General features: G+C 43.3%; 1 protein-coding gene across 2 annotated transcripts in view; it reads right to left on the bottom strand.

Annotated features, from left to right (window-relative positions):
• CAMSAP1 (calmodulin regulated spectrin associated protein 1) overlaps positions 1-7,041 on the bottom strand; it is a 48,058-nt gene extending 41,017 nt beyond the window's left edge. Inside the window, exons 1-4 of one of the 2 annotated variants that reach the window (XM_039506397.1) lie at positions 6,932-7,041; positions 5,268-5,502; positions 3,531-3,638; positions 905-1,067 (exon numbers count right to left, since the gene is read on the bottom strand). In XM_039506397.1, coding sequence (XP_039362331.1) covers positions 905-1,067 — 163 coding nt within the window. In that variant the 5' untranslated portion in view covers positions 3,531-3,638; positions 5,268-5,502; positions 6,932-7,041. Of the gene's footprint in view, positions 1-904; positions 1,068-1,776; positions 1,961-3,530; positions 3,639-5,267; positions 5,503-6,931 lie in introns of those variants that run through there. The other variant, XM_039506396.1, reaches the window with a different exon arrangement.
• Between the last annotated feature and the right edge of the window lie 15,596 nt (positions 7,042-22,637).

The raw sequence follows: 22,637 nt of genomic DNA, 5'->3' as shown, positions 1-22,637 counted from the left end.
TTAGATTAACAGGGCTATCTAATTTTCCAAAACAAGATTTTGCATGGTTTTTGTTATGTTTTGTATAAAGACAAGTATTCCATCAAGTTTATATACAGCATGGCTATTTATGTTCAAATGGTAGCAAGCAAAAATTCACAATATACAAGCAGGTCTACTGCAATAGAAAAAAATCAGTAGATACAGATGCCTGTGAAAGTATTGCAAGGTTCCAACATAATCTTTATTATTGCCATAGGAAAACTCTTTGGATATCAATGGTTTCTGACAAAGAACAGCTTATAGAAGTATCTTTCCTTACTTTTTCACACTACCTCCCTCCCCTATACTCTAGAATGTAGATAAATGTATTTGTAACTCATAAATTAGCTTTGTTCACATTTTTGGAAAAAAGGAATAGTCTGCTACTCATTAGAAGCAGATTCATAAATTACATAACTTAAAATTAAAATAAAAGAAGCTAACATGACAATGTGGAAAAAAAAACAACAACCCAGCATCAAGGTCCTAGCACCAATCTGCAAAGATGACTAGACAAGGAATCAGGATAAAGCCTTTGAGGCCTACATGAGCTAAAGGTCTGCAGGTGGTAACAAACAGCTCGGTTTAGGAAAATCCTATTTAGTAAAAACAATAAGATTTTGGAAGTACAAATCATTCATAGTGACAATAGATAGCATTCACTGTCAGGTTTCCTGATACACCACTTTATTCTGATTGTTTGCTTTATTCTTATTAGATGCATCATGAAATACTGGATTATTACATGGGAATAGGTTTGACACATTATTGATAATGAAAACAAAGGTGATTTAAGCCTGATTTAATTACTTGTGTGATGGCAGGGGAGATGAAAAGGGCAAGAATAGAGACAAGAACGACTGCCCGATGAAAGCGATTTTACCTATTCCATAGGCTTTAGCACAGATCCATTGTAGATTAGCAGCTATTTTTGCTCTGGCTGAATCATAGAGCTCCAAAGGGACAATCTCAACTGCACTATCTGTCAGGGCATCCATTTTTCTTCTGGTGCTATCTCCAACGGCACAATCATCAACATCCACCATCTAAAACAAAAACAATGCAATGGGTTCCATTACACTTAAAAAACACACACATAGAAGACTAGCTGCCTGAACAGCTCATTCAAATGCATCACACCAGGCACAATACTGTAGACTGAACAACACAGGCCTTTAGACCCTCAAAAGATTTTTATTGGCTCGATCTATTTGGCAATTGAAAATTCACCCACGACTGAAAGCCATGTAAGCCCACCTTCTCCTTTTAAACCCTGCATTTCAGTTTTGTTTAAAAAAAAACCCCAAGAACCACCCTTTGCAGTTGCTACCAGCCCGTATCAGCGAGGCACGGGCACAAATCCCGTATTCATCCCAGCCGTTTAGAGAAAGAAAAGCTGAGGCTCGGTCTCTAGCCCTCTCACAAGGTCCCCTTCATCTCCTGCCTGCCGCAGACACCCTGTCCTCCCCGGCCCGGGGCCAGCCTCACCACACCCGCAGGTACCAAGCTGCTGCTGGAGGCTGGTCCCACCGCCCCGGGAACCCCTGCCGGGCTGCGGTGGGGGCAGCACCTCAGGCACTGACTCAGGGGCCGAGATTGAGGAGCGGCCGCCCCCCTCCTCACACGCCCGCAGGCAGAGGATGGGGAAGGCGCCCCGAGGATGCCGGGGAGACAGAGGCCCCTCGACCCACCTTGCTCCCCACGGAGCCCTCCGCCCGGCCCCCGCGGCCTGTAGGCCCGGCCGCCCCCACTCACCTCGCAGGGCTACGGCAGCTTCATGCCCCGGCCGCGCCCGCGCCCGGGCGGAGCGCGCGGGCGGAGGGGACGGGGAGGCTGAAAGGCCGGCTCCCGGGGCGCCGCTCACACGGACGTAGGGAGCCGGGGCGGGCGGGCGGGCTGGCTGGCGCGCGCCCGCGCTCGCTCTCAGCCTCGAGCCCCCCCAGACGGCGCGCGCTGCCAGCCGCCTGCTAGCGAGGAAGGGGGGCGGGGGCGCGACCGGCTCGCGCCCGCGTTCGGGGAAAGGGAGCGGGACCGGCGCTCGCGCTCTAGCTCTCGCGTGGGCAGCGGCCCCGCCTTTCGGGCCCTGCGCAAGCGCAAGGGCTAGAGCCTGTCATTGGCTCCCTCGTCTACCCCAGCAACCGTCCCCTAGTGATGAGAGGCAGGGGGAGTTGTATATAAAGACCTGCCCAGGCCCAGTCTGAGCTGTATATGCTGCTATCTTGTGAAGGGGCCAGGGTGGAGCATGAGGGCTGGACTGCCCAGCACATCTGCCAGGTGCCCCAGGCCACTGGAGCTGGCTCAGGTCTCTGTCCTTCCCAGCACATACATGGTCCCTAGCATGGGGGGTGTCTCTGCTGTGACCTTGGGACCCAGGTCCTGGTGTCCCCACCCCAGGCAGTGGCTCGTAGCACTGGGGCTGTATGGACACTGCAGCAATGGATGCACTCGGAATGAAGTGGGTTTGGGGAATTTTTTGTTCCCAAAACTTAATTTAATGTGTCCAGCCTAGTATGTGGCTCAGGAGAAGCCAGGCCGTGTCACCCACTCCATCAATATCTAGTGTTTTTCTTAAAGCCCTAGCTCCTTATCTGGGGACAAAAATGGTTGTAGTCCTCGTGGCTGCTGAGTAAAGCTGGAAAATGTGATTCCTACCTGCTCAAAAACCTGAATGCAAATGGGAAACAAAAATGTTTTTAATTTTTTTTTAAATATGATTCTTAAGCCAACCTTATGGTTTTTGGAAACTGAGTCATGATTTTTTAATTTAGTGTTGCCAATATTGTTTTGTTTAAAAAAATATAGCCAATAATTGTGTCAAACCCCAGCAGGAAACTAAAATAGGTTCATAAGTAGGGTTGAACTGATCATTTTGTGCCACGGTTCCTGTCTATATTTTCATAATAAGTGATCTGTAACTAAGGCCCAGTCCTTCAGTCAGTACTGTTAGCACCCTTTGGGGTTTTGTCTGGGCTCAGGGATCCATTCTGGTAGATCCACTGCAGGCTCAGTGCTCTAATGGTGACTCACATGCTGGAACCTAACCCAGTCACAGAGAGCCCACTGTTTGCTTGGCCACTGATCGGACAGGTCTGCTATACTCAAACATCTCCACATATTCTTATAGTGTCATTATAACTTTGTTTTTGTTAATGTCAGGATATGTTTCCAAGGTGTCTATTTCTGAGAGTTTTGACCCTTGGTTTACCTAGTGAACCTGAAAACGCATAACTACACAATTAGTCCCACTGAAGTAAAATCAGGCACCTAATTGCAGGTTCAAGGTCTCTTGCCTCTTATGGAATACAGAGAACTATTGGAATTATTAGATTTCTTATAATTTTCTCCATCAGGTTATTTGCCTAGAATAATTTTTCTTATTGTACTGATTTGGATGTGCCATGTACCAATGAGCTCATGATCTGTCAATGTCAAAGGTGGCTTTGGTTTTTCATACTGGTAACTAGGTGACATGTTCTGAAGATTTCTTAGCAGAAAGGCAGTTTGTTCACCTGAGCATGAGTTTCAATCACAAAGCCGTAGAGGGGAGTGATGTTTGGCAAGTGGAGTCTTCTGCTGATTCTTGTACTGTGGTTGCAGTTTGTTTTCTCCTACAGTCACTGAATTGAGAATTAAAAAAATGAAACTAGCAGCAAGGAACTAGAAAAATCCACCAAGATTATGCAAACATTATTACAGTCTGGACATGGATATAGAAACATATGGTTTGATCTGCAAAGTAACCACATGTGATTTATTGATTATGCTCTGTTGTGTGATGGGCCTTTTGCTATCAGGGAGAGAAAATATGTTATCTCATTGCTTTACAAAAATTTTGAGTGGTAAATAGTGTTTTAGCTTCTTGCACTAAAACTACCATGCTGTTAATTATTATTTTACAGTAAGTTTTTAGGCAGCATAGGCAGGTAAAAAGATACCATTGCTTGTCCCGAAGAGTATGCAATCTGAGGGACAGATCCCTGCATTCACGTGGAGCCCTGTTGAAATCAGTAGGGTTCTGAGTGCCTAGGCAGTTTGAGAGCATGGCCTAAGGGACTGATCCTGCAGTAATTAAGTGTGTAATTCTATTCACTCGATGAGTCCCATTGATGTCAATTGGGATACTCACATGAGTAAAGTTACACGCATGATGTAAATATCTACGGGTTTAGGTCCTTAATAAGTATGTGCAGGATTTTAGAGGTAGTAGCTAAGGGTAATTTCTATACTTTGTACAATTGCAATGGGAGACAAAGTTGATCTTTTGTAGATCGAGCATGTTTCTGGCTAAAATTCAACAAATTGAACTGAATATTTATAGCAGATTAGGAGTACGTAGTTATTTTAGTCCGCCTGATTTCCTTTCTGTTCTCTGTTTGGAGAATATAATTGCTTCAGAACAATTAAAAATAAATTGACATCTTTGAACAATTCCACATTTTTTTTTTAAACCTCTTCCGGGTGAGAAATAGAGAGCATTCAACTTCATGTCTTCAAGAGGGGTGGGTCTGAACTACAGCAGTTATCTGTGTCACTATCTCAAGCTATAACTCTGTACTCAACAGCATGCACCAAAAACTGATACATTAAATGTACTTTGCAAAGTACTTAGTTTTTGATGGGTCTGTGTAAAATGAGTTGGTGTTTTCAGTCAATTTCATACAGGGTAGTTTTGTGATGTTGCTATCACCATAACTGATACTCTTGTTCCTAGGTTAGGGATAAAGGGCCTGACCTAACTTGCATAGAAAATCAATGAGAATATTTCCATTTACTTCAGTGAATATTGAATTGGGCCCTAAATGTGCTGTAGAAACAGAATTAACCCCTGGGCCAGAGAGAGGATATCTTTAGGGTGAGATTGGGGCACATTTTGCAGGGGAAGCTTGAACTGCTGCTGCACTTGCGGTATCTATTGCATTGACAAACAGAGGGCTCGGGTACCCAGATCTGTCAGTCTGGCACAAAATTCACTCCAGAGTTATAAAGCATATTTTTAAAACTTGCTTCTTATAGGTAATCTGTCAAGGTGTATCTGAGCCAAACCCAGGCACCTCCGTGGACAAACCAATGGAAACTTTTGGCTCAAAACTACAGAAGCTTAGAAGAAACCTGAAGCTATGGAGAAATCTAATGATGAGAATAAGAAGTTTGTCCAGTTGTACAGACATGATCAATACTTTATGCTGTATCATCAGAGATAACTTAGTTGAACCTCCACTTAACCCTAACATTACTTTGTACTCAACTGCTATTTTTACCCTTGCTGTCTTCCACTCCTGATGCAAAATGTTCTATGACTTCTTCCTGCATGGTAATATCTTGTAACTGCCTTACTTAGGGGACTTGTGTTCTAACATGGAAACAAAAATTGATGCTTGCAGAAGCTCTGGATCTGATGATCAAGTGGCTTGTCAGGCACTTAACACTGCCTGATGTTCTGGTAACGCTGGCATTCTCAAAACCACGTAAGTGATGAAAAGCCTGTATTTAAAATGGGAGGGATATCAGTGAGTTGTTGAACGTGTTTGCTTTTGCCATGAGAATGTTAATGACTATCCCATGTTCTGCAACATTAAGTAGTAGCAAACTTATTATTCACATACCAATTGCTCCTAGCCCCGTCCTGCGCTATAATATTTGGTTTAAGACTTAGCTGCTGAAAAGTGTTAATTTATTGCTTTTTCATATGAAATCATTTTTCTCTTATGATGCTCTCCTTGATTTCTTTATCGTTTGTCAGAGTGGGTGTAAATATGCACTGAGGACTGTTATGCAACTCATTTTTCCAGTACTCTGAGATAATTTGCTAGTATGTGCTACCTTTGTATCAAAACATGGCACCTTTCCCAGTGATAGTGTAGCTAGCGAAGCTAGAACCATGCTCTTGATTTCCTTGCCTTTTTAGAAGAATGCTTGGAATTTTACTTTTGGAGCCTTTTTTTTTAAAAAACACAAACCAGTTTGGAAGGGCAAAAAAACAACTTGTACCAGCCCAATGACACATGGAGGTACATTCACAATGCAACACATTGATATTTCTGCTGCACTGCAACTATCTTCGACATCACTGTCATAGGTCATTCAGCTGCAAAGACAGAATGAACTGAGCCCACCCACTAATGGCACTAATTGGCACCTTTGTTGGCAGTCTCATTAGAGAGGCCAAGAACTGAACAGGCAGTGGGGTATTCAAATGCTCTCAGCACATCAGATCCCTTCAGATCAGAGATGAGGCATAGCGGTGGGAGATGACATGGAAAGTTTACATTGCCACTGTCTGTCCAGCATCTGCTCTATGGATAAGTAGAAGATTCCAGTGGCTGGGGCTGTCACTCTTCCATCTTTCACCCACACTAAATTCACAAAAATGGGCAGGGAGGATTTGTGACTTAGGCATTTTGTCACACTAGATAACTCTGGCTAGTAAACATAGCAGCCGCACCACATACAGCCTACCACCTCATAAGAACACTCTGCTCTCATTCAGGTTGTTTGGGTTTTTTTTAATTGCTGTATTGAGGCCATGTTGCCTGGAGGACGGAACACTGGACTGGGACTCAGGACACCTGGGTTCTATTCCTGGCTCCACCACCAGCTCCATTCAGTGACCTTGCGGAAGTCATTGCCTCTCCATGCCCATTTCCCCATCTGTAAAACTGGGATAACGATACTGACCTCCTTTTTAAAAGTGCTTTAAGAGCTACTGATGTAAAGTGCTATATAAGAGCTAGGTGTGGTTATTATATGAAGCTCTCAAAACACTTTGCCAAAGGCAAGTGTTATCCCCATTTTAGGGATTAGGAATGATAAGGAATCCAAAATGATAGAGCCCATCACTGGTTGAGTAGGGAAGTTTTTCCTCTCCCAATCCCCTCAAAAATGGTTCATAATATATCAAGGTTTTCTATACCCAAAGGTATAAATGATATAAAGGTTGGTTTGCTTCTGGCAGCTTGGCCACAGTGCAAAGAAGAAACCACCACGTTGGTGTCTCATACTCCAGCTCTCTCTTCCTTCCAGCTGGTTTATAACCCACATCCTTCCGGGAATCAGCTGTCTGCTGCTGGTGTAGCTCATTAGCATTTCTGTGGGAGCACCTGCCAATCCTCCTATCTCCTTCAGGAGCATGCCAGGGTGGTTGGCTTTATTTGGAAGTTGTTTTAACTGTATTCCTGCCTTCATCTCTGCACAATTGTTCTTGCCTATATGCTGTCAGGGATGGCATGGGAGAGTGTCAGTAAAACAACACATTTTTTCCGTCATTGTGCCATTAGGTTTTAATATAACTCTAAAATGTACTCGATCAAGTAAATAAATAAAATATGGTATTTAAGACAACACATTGCAAATGGGACCTGATAATCCTATATGACATGAATGTGAAATAAGGAATTAGGCAGGGCCTTAACTCAGCTGTTGCCTTGACAGTTTTTAAATGTCTTTTTCTTCCCCATGTACAAAATCATATCATGACAGGTCATTATGTATCCATCCTTTAGGAAGAGAGATCAGAATAATAGTCTTAGTAATACAGGAACTATCATAGTGCAATTATCAATAACACAGGAACAGTTTCTACAGTGTAATGCAGTTATCAGTGATTACTTAGCTTCAGGTACATAATGCATCAGAAATATGCGATAGCGTGTTTTCTTTGGGGAAATAAGAATAGACCACATGCAACAAACAGATTATTTTACAGAAAAAAATAGTGAAGATGTTCTATTAATAATGCAGACAAAATAAAGTGTATCCTAATCCATTTAATAATTAAGATATAAAATGTAAATAAAGCCCAGAAACTACACTGATGGGATCCATATAGTTATCTAGGCACATGCTAATTTCCCTCATTTGAAATGTGTTGTATTTCAGAGTGTCATCATAGTAGCACTATTGTTTAAAAAACTATTTTCACTGTTTTTAAGCCTGGAGGAACTTCCCACTAACACTTTATAGGTTGCAGGCTATGGGCACACTTCAGCATTCCTCTTGTACGCTAACTCTAATTGAAAATCAGTGGAGCTGACTTCACTTGTAAGTGAATAAGGAGTGTAGTGCTGAAGGTGCTGACTACCAACATGTTACAGAAAGGGGCATCTTACCCATTTATTGTTCATTGCACCAATATGATCAGCATCTTACTCAAAGTACTATTACTACTAAGCACTTATCTTCAAAGAGCTTAACCAACATGAATGAATCAGTTATTGGCAGGGAGGCTGTCCTTTTTCCTATTTTCCCTCTAATTCTCTTCTTAAGCCTCCCAGTTCTTCCACCTCTCCTGTTTGATTTACCAAAGGTGAAGAATTTGTGATTTTTCTCTCACTCAGAATTGTGATAGTACTTAATAATTAGAGCTTTAGTGAAGAAGTCAGTGAGGTTTAATTTTATTAAAATTGGACAGTATTATTTAAAAATACCTTGCATACAGTCAGGTCATGTGTTTCTTATAGTTGCAGAGTTACATCACGTTGTTTTTCAGGAGTATAACGGTGCAACAGTACTTACAAACCAGTTTGGTTTTCCATAAAGAGTTCCATAAAAGGTATTTTTTAGCATCCTATTTTTGCCTTTGTTCTTGTTTTTCCAGTCCCACCCCAGAGATACAGGACAGGGGCTATATTTCCCTGTGCATTTGGAAAGTTTTTTGGGTGTTTCCACAATCTAATCAAAAACATTAAAATCAAAGTCAGATAATTCCCAGATGGGCAAAACAAAACCCACCTACTTCAACTGCTTTCCGGTGGGAATTATTCATTTGTTTTACATTTACTATATAATTTAAAAACAAAAATAGTTTTCTTGTAGAGCACTTGTTTCCTGAAAGATACCTTGGAAAGTAAAATTCCACCATATTGTAAATGGCTAATCCCAACATTTATACTATTTAAATATGATTTGAATGCAACAATTAATGGAAGGGCAGAAAAATGAATAAGACAAAATATCTAATTGAAGTGCCACACCCCACATGCTCAGGTCCACTCCACTCTGAGTGGCATATTATAACAATTGGCATGTTCTGATATACAAAGCAGCATCTTCATGCCAATTTAGGAGTACCTTTTTCGTGGACAGAGGTGTACAAGTCTCTCTCTTTTACGCAGCAAAATTGGTGGTGCTCATATATTCATTGATGGCTAAAACTTCTCCTTTAAGCCAGATTTTAGCATGGCACATCTGATTGTCTTTTCGGCATGTTCTGAAAGGGATGGGGGAATCTGCCCTTTCTAGGTGATGCTCTTTGGGCAGGGACTGTGTCTTACATTGGTCTGGGAAGCACCATGGACACCACTGGGTCTGTTGAAATAATCGCCTCTCAGGAAACTTATTCATGTGCCTCTGGTCTACCCTGGTGAAAATTGCATCTGAGCAACCTGAGGGGCATTGGCAGAGCTAGATGAAGGAAGACAGAATAGCATCTACTCTTAATATGCCTTCCCCCAACCCATGTTATTAGCTCCTGCACTTTCATGAGTATCAGGTTAAGCCACAGTTTAAAAACAAGAACAGTTTTTCTTTTGAGCAAGTCAGAATAGCTCCCCCTCCCCCCGATTTATTTGTTTTAACTACAGGACAGGGAAAGATTAGAGAAGAGAAGCGAAGATTTGAAGGCAAATCAGCTGCAAAGTCATAACCTCATCCTGCATTAAGAACCAGGCAGACAGACACCAGCACCCCAGCAGAGCTCACTGACTTCACAGGTCTTCCACCTGCCTGGTTCTCCATGAAGGATCAAGGCCTGACTGACAGATTTCTCCATGCACCACGCTTCTCCCCCTTCCTGTTCTTTCTTGCAACAGGGATACTGCAAGCTGTAGCCTTGTGGCTGAAGGACAGCACTGGGAGTCACAAGACGAGTATTCTACTTCCAGCTATGCCACAGACCATCTGAGAGACCTGGGGCACGTCCCAACCTTTCCCGGCCCTGTTTTGCCATCTGCAAAAAGCTGCTAATACTCCCCATCTCACATGGGGATGTACAGCTGAGTGTCTGAGTGCTTTAAGACCCTTGGGTGGAAAGCACTGTAGCAGGGTAAATTACCTGCACAATTAACTTACTGGAGGTGACTGCACTTTTGGCCTTTTCTGCCTGAATCTTTGCAGTCTCCTTAATCACCTGGTACTCAAGTGCCTCCCTGCAGAAGAAAACACAGCCACTGTCTGTGATGCTTCACACAGCTGCTCATCGACACAGGCTTTGGCCTCCAACCCACATTCTCTGACTCATTCCCAGTGAATGACTGCTGCAAATGTGGTGGATAGGAGCATAGCAAGCATCACTATGGCAACCACTAAATGAATCATGATCATTTTATAATGTGACATCACAAAAAAGCAAAAGAGGAGGTGGGGGGGGCGAAGGAAGGGTGTGTGTGAAGTATTTCCAGGCAGAGCAATCAGTGTGTGTTATGCACACAATAGAGATTGTGAAGAGCTCAAGTGTAGGGAAGTGCTCTCTGCCTCCACTTGCAGTAGAGATAGGATGAAAACAGCAAGTGGCTAGGTGGGATTTTTTTCCCCTTGCTCATTAAAGAAAGAGCATTATGGCTGAAGACGACATTTCAGTTCTGTTTTCTTCCCCCAGGGTAACATTTTGGTTGCCAGCCAGTTCCTGAAGCATGGAGGGTATTTCTATTTTCTGTGTGCATCTGCATAATTAGGATGAGCTGCGAAAGACTGAATCCATTTAAATTTCTGCTTTGTTCCTTGACAAAAGCTGACCTCTGGATGATATTTTCAATCTGCTGTAAAAAGGCCACCTCCAGGGCAGAATTTAGGATGGGGAATCCAAATGGTACAGCCTCTAGGGTTCCACAGCAGACAGGATATAAGCCCTGCTAACATAACAGATCATCGGTTCAAGCCCCCCTGACTGAAACTGGTCTGATTTAACTATAACTGGGGGAAGACCACCATAAAAGACTAGCCAAAACAATCTCTCATTTATATGTGGTTTTAGGCCTCATCCGCAGTAACTAAATCCGTTTAAAAATCAATCTTGTTAAACAGTTGCTAACCCCTAATGTAGATGCACTTAAATCAGTTTAACTCTTACCTTACTTTGATTTAGCTTATGTAAACCCTAGAGCTAGAAGGCTTACAGGGAGGCAACTCTGAATCCTCCTAGGGCAGAAAGGGGCGGGGAATCTAGCAGCTAAGCAGGTTTCATTTACATGAATTAGAATTTTGATGATCTGTAGTTCCAGATAGGCCAGTGTTTCCAAATATTGCAGATGAAGATGCTAACAGGACCAATTTTTAAGTCAATCTAGTTAAACCAATGCACCTTTCTAGTACGGCCTCAGATTATTTTCTCCGTAGATTTAGGGCCTAATTCTGCATTCCTTGTGCAAAAGGGCTGGTCTATGTGGGGAAATTTACCAGCATTACTATACCAATACAATTATTTCCCACGTGCACAGTCTTATCCAGAAGAACAGTGGCCTTTTATCAGTTTTTCTTGTACAGAAGAAAAGGCCACTGATATTCTGAGCTGTCCACACGGGGAGGTATACGGGTATAATTATACCAGTAGTAATGCTGGTAAATGTCCCCCAAATTGTCATTTGCTCCAACTGAGCCCCAGGTTGTGGGTGTCGCTGGCAGTCTTTTTATAGTGCGGGACGTGGAGCTCATCCCTGTGTGTGAGGGGTGGAGTCCGGGCACTCGTCTGGGCTAGCTGTTAAATTTGTTTTTTACATTGAGATTTCTTTGAATAAAGAAAAAAAAAACCTAGAGTTTGAGGGCCTGGTTCTCACTTGCCCTGCATCATTTACAAGCAATACCATGCTAACTTGGTACCTTTTGCGACCCAAGGTGCAGGACAATGAGAAAATCAGGCTCCAGGTGTTCAAGGAATGCATGTCAGATCAGAATTTGAATTTTTTTATTAACATGTTGCCACCATCACTTCTCTAGCCTTTCAAACAAGAGATGGCTTCTAGAGCCTATAGAAATGAATGTACAGGATTAAACTAGATGGAACAGTAACTAGGAAGCTGTAGATCTAGAAAGAGGAAACCCTGCTGTTGTTAGGGTGACCAGACAGCAAATGGGAAAAATCGGGACGGGGAGAGGGGTAATAGGAGACTATATATAAGAAAGACCCCAAAATTGGGACTGTCCCTATAAAAATCGGGACACCTGGTCACCCTAGCTGTTGTTAATGTGTTAAGACAAACAATCATGTGAAGAAAGTTGAAAGTTATTATTGCAGTGACAGTTGCCTGATAAAACAGACAAGTTACACATTGAACTCATGAGAAAAGCTTAAGTTTGATCTAAAAGAACATGACTGTCAATTAGCAAGTCAAACTGTCTCTCTTGCCAATGCAATATACTGTCTACACCTAATGGGAGAAGATTTAAAAAAAATCCTGATCTATGTTCCCAGCACTAGTTTTAGTTATTAACCAAAACAGTTATAAATACTTGCTTGACTTTTTAATCAACCTTCACGTTGGATGGTGCACATAGACTCATCAGTTTTGCTTTCTGGTTCTCATGCACTAGCACAATGCTGCAATACATGGCTACAGGGGACTAGCAGAACCATAAGTCCAATCATAAGATTCTCTTCTTACATTTAAAAGCGTGTTTTATAACTTTTGTTTTTTCCACATGAAACTTACATTTGGCCCCAGGTTTTCTGACGGTCTCTTGACTTTATGGACCAGGCTGAGGCAGGTGCTTATCCCAGCTCCTTGTTGATATCAACACTTACTATTATTGTCCTTTTATTTGCACATCCTTCCTCCTCTGACTCTTACTAGTGGTGGTAGCATAGCAACCTCTATTGACGGCTTCCCAACAGTTCCGCAGTGACAGCCACTCAATAACTGACACACTGGTTTATCGGTGAAGGTTACTCCTCTCCCTTTGCTTAGGCTCTAACCCCAAGGGGAGAGAAAGGGCCAGAAGAGGAGAGAGCTTTGTCATAGCCTGTAAAACCTACCTTCTTCCTTCTTTGTGATTCAGGACCTGACTAGCAACACCAACAGCCCAACCACTGCATGTGCAGGGCTCAGGGCAGCAGGTCTTGCATGTTAAATCATGAAATCCTGGTCTTCCAGCTCCTTTGAGAAAAGAAAAATAAAATGCAAATAACATCAGATGAATGGCTGGAAAGCCTGATAATACTGGGTGGTGGGTTATATTGCCTCCCTCTCAAATTGAGCTGAGACAAGCAGCCATCTGTTCAGGACAGGTTCCATCAATCTGACATTTCTGCCCCCAGGGGTGAGAAATAACTAAGTAATCTATTGTGCCCCAGTCACCTAATTTGTGAATTTCACCATCAAATATTTATTAGCAGTTATAATGAAGAGAAAGCTTTAGCATTAACAATGGAAGCTTTAGGTAAACCCTGCCATGGATAAATCAATCCTTAAGCAGACATTAAAATGAAGGAGGATTAAAACAACATCCTTTTTCGTGAGAAACTACCCGGAGGATCATTTTGCACATGAGAAGCTGTGAAATCCTTTTGATCTCAGATGCAAGTGTCACACCATGTGACACATTTTACCACTTTGTTCCTGGCTATTTCCTAGGCCATACCCTAGGCATGACTTATGTCCCCAAATCCTGCAGTTCATTTACAGTCAAAACTCCCAATGAAGCACTGGAAGATTTAGCGCATCATGCACATCCAGAGTTAAGAGTCATTATGGTAGTAATAATGCAAACCTACTTTGAGTAATATCTGCTTGTTCACCAATATACAAGTATATATAATACACCAACCCTTTATAATGAAATTTCTAAAATGGCTATTGATAGCATCTTACGTACTCTTCTTTGGTAAGCCTTTTACCAAAGCCAGAACTAAACTTGTTTACTGTGTGTAGTGTATGTAACTATGTATGCATGTGCTGTCCAGTAGGTCCAACGATGAATACCACTGCAGTGTTGTTTGTTTTGTAATTGAACAGTTTATAATTAGAGAGGCAAGGAAGTTTTAACTGACCCTGATCCCATAAGCAAAGGTGGGTATAGGAGATGGATGAGGAGCTGCCACGTAATCATCTAAGCATACTGAGATGTAATAATTTGATGAACACTGCACGCCACCTGGTCAGTGAAGTTATTGTATAGTGGGTAGTAAGACTTGCTTGTATAAATGCACTGATCTCGCTTAGTAGATGCTCTGGGAAGAACAAACAGGAAGGCAAGGAAATGGGTCCCCAGATGAGAACACCCCAAACACACATGAATGACAATGGCCTACTTCCAGACTCCAGGCCAAAGTGACACAGCTGTTTTGCCAGGCTGGGAGACTGGAGATCAAAAGAACTGGAAACAGTTGAAAAACCTTCCTCAGGACAAATGAGGTCAATTGTCTGAGCTGCCCAGGGAGAGACCAGCTGACAAGAGGAGAGACTCTGGAGGAGCTGGAAAGCATTGGACCCTAGCTCCAGGGAAGGATAAGCCCTAGGGAAAGGCAGTCATGCATATAACCTGGTTCATTGTTTTAAGGTCTTTTCTCTGAAATGCTTTTGTTCTAAATAAATACTTTGCTCTAAGGGGGTGTTTGGTTTCTGGATACTATCATCATAGCTCTAGAGGGAACAAAACTGCAGGGTCTGAACTGAAGTCAGACCTGCTGAGATAATCACTGTTGATATACTGCAACCCAGGGGCCATTCTGAGTGTGAGAGAATTGCATGATTCCAGATGGCTAAAGGCCCAAGACCTAGGGAGTGGGGGGTTGTTTCAAGGGACCAGGAGCCGTCAGAGGTGTAGTTAGTGGCAGTAAATGGGACATATACAGCAGTGAGATTGGGACAGTGGTGAAGTACCAAGAGCAGCGAAAGCAAATACAGCAGAAGAATTAAAAAAAAAAAAAAAGAAAACCAGCCCTATATTCTTTGTCAGGAAGAGAATAGGGAAAAGATGGACATGAAGGATGTCCAAGCAACTCTAGAAAAGTCAGGAGGTGGAGTTATGCAGACAGGCAGCTAAACTCTCAAGAGCTGACCACATCAGTTAACCCAGTGTATTCTGACTGTCAGGAAAGGAACCAAGGACCAGCACAGCAGTGGACTGAGGCGGGAGGAAATAGACCAGAGATCTGAGTGTTCTAGCTGCCAGGGGTCATGACATCAACAGGCCAACTCCCAAGGCTCAGCCACTGGCATGGAGCCACGGCAGGTGAGCATATTGATATTCAGGCCAGAGGAGGGCTGGGATGCTGGCCCTCCAATGCAGCAGGCTAATCAGGAGGATATAGCCCCAAAGGGGATGTAAAATGTACATGCGACTGAATTCACACTCCAGCTATCTGTGCACCCCGAGAGTAAAATACAGCCAGATCCCCAATAGAAATGTCCCTGAGTCAGATTGGGAGGAAGCACGGCTCACCTCTACTCAGCAGATACGGAACAAAGGGGCCTCACAGCCTCCACGCGGGGGGAAATCCCAGGCGGTCAAAGGGCTGGTCCACTGCCACCCTCACTGGGGGAGCTGGGGTGTTTCCAGAGGGGACCCTGACCCCACCCAGGGGAGGGGCAGAGACTGGAACTCAGCTCAGGGGAAGGTTTGAGGGTTCACACTTAGCATGAATTGGGGACCCCTCATTTACAAAAGGCATTGCTTGGCTAAGGCCTGTCCTGCAGGGGGACAAGCCCCTCATGGCTGCCCCAACTGATGAGAAATACTGGGGTGACAAGAGCATGTAGGGAGCAGGGCCGAGGGGGCAGTTAGCTCTGTAACCATGCCAGTATAATTTACTATATTTCCATTTTCCTTATGCAGCTTAATCAGCATCCGATCCCTTATACTGTCCTGTTAGTTTAAGTACCTTGTATTAAGTGGCACTGTTAAAAGACCACTTCCCCAGACACTTCATTCAATCCTTTGTTTCACTGGCAAACCTGGGCTAGTTTAAAGACTGAATTTTAAGCACTGCTAGTTTTTCAGCCTGCGTACAGAGAGAAACACACACACACACAAAGGGATGCATTTGTTATGAGCTAGGCTAGAGAAGTTAAATTTAACATTTAATTCAGATCATTTATACAGTCTAGGGCCATTTGTCCTCTATTCTAGTCCAACCGGAAAGAGAAACTGCCCTGTCCTCGTGCATCTGGATTACTCCCCTGACTAACTCCGCATCACTTCCTAACCTCACTGCTCACCTTTGTTCCATTCATTGCCTCCTGTCGTCCTCTTTGGCCCCAGCGATCACTTTTCTCTGCTAGCATTTAGCAGCAGCAGCCTGTGTTATTTTGCCCTTGCTATGTTTTGCTCTCTTCTAGAACATCTCCCCCTGCTGGGCAAATGCTAGCAAGACACACCCAGCATTTACATTTACGATCAAGACACAGTCTGCTCTAAAGGGGACCTGCAAGAAGGGTGGGAAATTGGGCTTACATCCATTACTTATGCTTCCTTCTGAGGGCTAAAGAAGGCCTGACAGGCAGTTGTCTCCCCCCACGCCCAATGGGGTTTTTTGTCTTAGAAATTTAGGTTTCATCAGTCCTGAATGACACTGAAATGAGCACATCACAACAGCTGAGAGGGCAAGGGATTGTTAGTCAGATTGCTTAACTCTGGTGTGCTAGTTTTTATTCATCCCTGCTTTACTTCACTGACTAACATACATTCTGGAGGCAATATCTGTCACAGATTGCGCAGCCCCACCCCTCTGGAGTGCAAGAACTCACTGTACAGATGCATTCACTCACTCTCACACCCACACCCCTCCCCAAGAGGTCCTCCAGCAAAACAAGGGAAGAGCAGCTTTGAGAGTCCCGATATTTCTAGGCTACAGCTACACTAGGAGATAGGGGTGTGATGCCCCTGCTCATGTACTCACACTGACGCCAGCTCTCATGGAGCCAGCACAAGTATAAATAGCAGCGTAGCTGTGGGAGGCACATACCCATACAGCTCAGCCATGGTTCCCCTGCTGCTACCCGCTCTGCTGCGGCTTCACTATTTATACTCGTGCTAGCACATGCGTACATGAGCAGGGGAATCGCACCCCCAGCGCATAGATTAGACATCGCCTGAAAGTAAAAACAAAACAAAAAGTCCAGCCCTAAACAAAACCCTGTCAAGCCTTTTTCAGACACCGCAGAATAAAAAGGCCCAAGCTCTATTTTTAAAACTCCTGGGCATGTCATCTTTAAAAAATAAGACCTCCGGATTGCTTTGGAAAGGTGCCACATGCAGGGGAGTGGAACCTGAAGCCTTCTGTTTAGCCCTGAAATACATTCAATAGAGAGACCATCAGAGCAAGCTGCCTCACGTGCCCCAGTCTGCTGGAGAGATGGGGGAAGTTCAGTCTCCATGACATCGCTGCCCATTAGGATGGTGAGGCTATTTGTGAGGACCTGTAGTCGGACCACTCACTAGTTACATGCAGGATTACGCACTAGTCATCAGATAGTTGCATCTGTTGGTCAGAGCTTAGAAATGCAGACGTGGCCCAGCAGCCCTTGAGCCTCCCGTGGCCTTAGGGTGATTGTATCTCCAGAGCCGTTTGGTTACAGCGCAGCATCGGGAGCAGGACTCTCAAGCGCTCTCTTCAGTTCCACCACTGTCTCCTTGTCGGACCTTTGGCAAGCGACCGAATCTGGGCCTCTCTCTAACCATTGAGCTACTTTACCTGCCTCGCAGGGGCATCGTGAGACTGCCTCAGGCGCTCGAGCCCCAATCCTGAGGGAATCTTGCTCATGCCTGCGTAGACAAGCTGCTAAGATCAGTTCCCAAGTCTGGAAACACTTTGAGATCCTTGGCTAAAGATGCTAGAGAAATATTAAAATACACGCACATAGATGCTACTCTAAAGCAAATGTCGTGCTAACTTTACATTCAGAAACAAATATTTTCATAATTATTTGATGCGTTTCATATAGTTGTTGCTCATAGCAATGCCGTGAGTACCTTTCTGCTAGAAGATCAGATTAAAAAAACCAGAAATACTGAAGCTTCATTATCTCTCTGTCACAGGCTTTGTTTATTTGATCTCCTAGCCAGAAATGACAGCAAGAAATATTTTTAGTGAGTAAAAATTCTGTGCAAGACTCCACATTTAGCATAAAGTGATGGTAGGAAATTGCAGTGAAACTGACTTCCCACCTAATCTAAAAATTAAGAAATATTGTAATTTCAACTGCTTTTATTTCTTAGCCATTTGCATGAGGAGTTACACACAAGCATGACTCGCCCCTAGTGCCTACATGCATGGCTCCCCACACCTCTGGCCGTTTTTCCTATGTACCTTTTCATATGAAGCCAGGGGTCATGGAATAGAACATTGCTCAAGTACCATAAGCCTTTATTTTTAGAAAGGGAATCTATATATAGACGTAGTAGTAACTGATGGAAACCTGATAGATTTATTCGCTCAGGAAATTTAACATTGATGAATGCCAGTGCGTTCTAAAGGATCTTACTCCTGGGCCATTTCACCCAAGCAAGGAGGCCTTGGGGAGCATAATTTACAATTTACATAATTTACCATTTAAACAGCATTTGCTAAGAATAAATCTTAAGTATGGTCTGGGCATATGTTGGTTTTATCAGTGAACACATGCTGGCAAGTGATCAGAAGCTCAACCAGTTAAGCAAGCTCCCAGCTTGATGTACATGACTTTTCCAGACTAAATGAGAGAGAGCCCTTTGTGCAGTCACTGGTGTCATCTTCAGAATATTCAGCTAGGTCTAATAAAACAGGTTAGAACCGTCTAATCACAGCAATGCTATAGAGACAATTGAATAACTGATCTGGTTAATTCTGTACCTTTTTAACAATGCACATGACCAGGGCCTAATCAAGACCACACAGAATCACAGGCTAACAACTGCAAAACTCAACTGCCTGAAGTTAAGTACCCTGTTCCATAATGAGGCATCAAAATAAGCAGCCAGATTTTCCAGAGCTGAGCACCCACAGCTCTCAGTGATCTCCAGGGGAGTGAAGGGTTCACAGCATCTTTGAAAATTAGGCCACTTATTTAGGACCCATGTCCCTGTTTAGGCATCAAAGTTTAGACCCAGTTTTGAAAACATTAGCCACACCATCCACTTGTATTCTGGTAGAGTACGGTCTAGTCTTTACATCTCAAAGGACACGTTGCTTCTGGCCTGCTTATATAAAACGGCACAGGATTGTTAGTGATACTAGATACCCAAGGGTTTGGCCAACTGGAGGTCTCACTGTACTTACGTGGCAGGTCTTCTGCCAATGCGCCCACATTCACTCTGAAGATATTTTCCAGCTGAAAGTCACCTTCCAGGCCAAAGACATTTGAGCTATTGCCAGGTTCAATCACATATATCAAAATTTTATTTGGAGTTAGGAATTTTTGGCCCAGGGGTGGGGTGGAGGAAGAGTTAATACCATTTTTTCTGCCCCAAGACAACCCATCCTCCTTCCCCACCCCAGATATTGCAATCCCATCTTAAACAACCACTGAAGTACCCTCATCTCAGAGCAGTTTTCTACTGGCGGACTCTTTCCGGTCCTCTGGATGTTCTTTATCACAAGTTCGCTGTATTTAACTGTAAAATCAAACATAGTATGAGATATTAGATGGATACATGCTCTCTTGAGGGGACTGTATCTATGACCTGTCTATGATTGACTTCCAGATTTTAGGACCTCACAGGGACAGCATCTGCTGACTCATTCTGCTCTATCCTTGAACCCAGTCCAGTTGGTGTACATTAGTTGAGCTGGTCAAACACTTTTACACTGGATTCTATTCCTTACTTTTGAGAGCATCGCTACTCATTAGCTCCAATTCAGGATAAAGAAGGTGGGGGAATGTTCTCTTCAAGAGAGAGAGAGAGAGAGAGAGGGGCAAGGACAAAAAGGTCTTGGAAGGAGTAACCCTAGGATGAGCCAACCTAGGGTGAAGGCTTGTTAGTGTCTGAATTTTGCTGCTGTCGATAAGGCCTGAGATGAGGACTAGGCTCAGATTGCTCAACAAAGCATGGCATGCACTTATCTTTCCCATCCTTTTTCAGGGCAGAACACAGGTTTTGACCACAAGGTCTCAGTCAAGGAAGTGCACTGCGACTTCAGGGCCAGAATAGAGGATCACTTTTCTGATCAGCACTGCTGAAGAACAAAATTAGTAATAATCGCACTTAACCATTTTCAGCACTTAAGTGCTTTCTGAACATTGACTGAGTATATGTCTAAACTTTGGTTACTGAGATGCCAGCTGCCACGTGAGAGAAAACCTGCTGTGCCTGTTTAGATTCAGTTTGAAGTGCTACTACCTAATCATGTACAGCAGTCAAAACATTACTCAAGACTTAAATAACTGACTATTGAAGAACTGGAGGTTCACAGATTCCAAGGCCAGAAGGGAGCATTGTGATCACCTGGTCTGACCCCATGTCTAACAGCGGCCAGAGAACTTCTCCAAAATAATTCCTAGAGTATATCACTTAGGATGTTTTTCTATCTTGTTTTTAAAATAGTCAGCGATGCAGAATCTACCATGACCCATGGTAAATTTTTTCAATGGCTAATTTACCCTCACTTTTAAAAGTGTACTGTACACCTTATTTCCAGGCTGAATTTGTCTAGGTTCAGCTTCCAGCCATTGGATCATGCTCTACCTCTCTGTTAGATTGAAGAGCCCGTTATAAAATATTTGTTCCCCATGTAGGTGCTTACAGACAAATCAAGTCATCCCTTAACCTTCTCTTTGTTAGTTGGATCGATTGAGCTCTGAGAGTTTATCACTAGACGGCATCTTTTCTAATCCACTAATTATTCTCGTGGTTCTTCCCTGAACTCTCTCCAATTTAAATCAACATACTTCTTGAATTGTTGGCACTAGAACCAGACACAGTACTCCAGCCATGGTCAAAGACTGAGGTAAGAACCTCCCTAACTCCTACTCGAGAGTCTCCTGTTTATGCATCCCAAGCTCTTTTGGCCACAGAATCACAGAGCTCATGTTCAGCTGATTATCCACCATGCCCCGCACCAAATCTTTTTCAGAGTCACTGCTTCCCAGGATAGAGTTCCCCATTCTGTAAGTATGGGCTACATTCTTTGTTCCTAGAAGTATACATTTATTCTGTGCCCTATTAACATACGTTGTTCGCTTGTGCCCAGTTTACCAAGTGATCCAGATTGCTCTGAACCAGTGGCCTGTCCTCGTCCTTATTTACCCCCTCCTGCATTTTTTTTTTGTCATTTGCAAACTCAAAAAACAGTTACTCAAGGTTACTCTCTTGAGTCCAGCTGATCTAAGATATTTGTAAACTTCCTAATGGAAATCTTTGCAAAATCCTAATCAGTTGTTCACTGGAGCCACCTCAAACTCCCTAACCTGTACTGTTCCACATGGCCCAGGCAGGGGAGAGGAAGAATTTTGGAGGAATACCTGACAGGAATTGGGAGCCAAGTCATCTCCTTTCTGCAAAGGATGTATTGAGGGTTATGGCAGGCTCCTTATTACATGCTGCACAGTGTCCAATTCTTCTTTGCAGATGCTCTTCACTCCTCTCCTCTGTACATTTCATAAAAGTTTTAATAAATCCCAGATGCTCTCCAGAGTAACTATCTAACACAGTTACATTTCTTGCTCAGCAGCCTCCAAGGCGACCACGCACAGGCAAACTTAGGGAGAAAGTCTTCCAGTATGTTCCCAAATAGCTGCAGTAGCACTAGTACCCCATGAGTAGGAGCAGCATCTTAGGTAACTCATATGCAAGTCATAGTACTGATGCATCCCACCTTGTTTCCGCACTACACTTATTTACTTTAGCTCCATTTCTTTCTAGCCCACAATTTTCCAGTCAGTCTGTTGCGAGAGTGCAGAGCATGCTGGATAAGACTTTTTTTCAGCTCAACAAATCAACTAAGATTCAGGATAATCCCTGGTAAGCAAACATTCACCGCTCTGCAGAAGGCCAGCACAAGGTCTATGCTCCATTTAAGCCCTTAGGGTGAATTTCACCCTAAAGGAGCCAAGTTGATAAGCAGGAGGAAGAATATTTCCCAGATGCAGAAATGGTTATTGCGGCTCACTCTTTGTTCCAGGTTTCCTTCCAGCAGAACTGGTCAGTAAAAGATAGTCTGTTAATGAACCGCTTACCAGTAGGCGCACAGCTCTAGAATCCTTCCGATACAGACTGGTCAGTAACCTGGATTTGTCAGCCCAATGATACTTTTCAAAAGGTTTAGAAACAGTTTGTAATAAATCAAAAAACTTTATTATTTGAAGATGTTATAAATGTACAACACACATTACCAGATCATTCTCAGAGTGCACGTGTGTAGGTTTAAAGACTCAGCGTTCATTCTAATCACGTTCATGGGTCCAACTTCGCCATACTAACGTAGGTAATAGTTACCAGCAAAGCCACACCAAACGAACACTCGTGATAGCCTCTCAAAAATACCGGTACATTTCCGCAGATAACAGCCTGACTGTTTAAAAGGGATCAGATTAGTAACGATGCAGAATTGATTTTCTTTTGGTCAGACCGTCGTATTAAAGCAAAAATGGGTGACAAATGTTTAGTATTAGCACTAGTTGGTGCTGAATCTTTCTGCAGCTGTGCAGCAGATTACTGACCCATGCTAATAAGTTTCAGAATGAACCCTGAATTCTACAGGTTTGTTGATATTG

The sequence above is a fragment of the Mauremys reevesii genome, linkage group 19 (assembly GCF_016161935.1).
Source record: "Mauremys reevesii isolate NIE-2019 linkage group 19, ASM1616193v1, whole genome shotgun sequence".
Lineage (NCBI taxonomy): Eukaryota > Metazoa > Chordata > Testudines > Geoemydidae > Mauremys > Mauremys reevesii.
The sequence above is the reverse complement of the archived record's forward strand: the minus strand, read 5'-3'. Positions and strand labels throughout refer to the sequence as shown.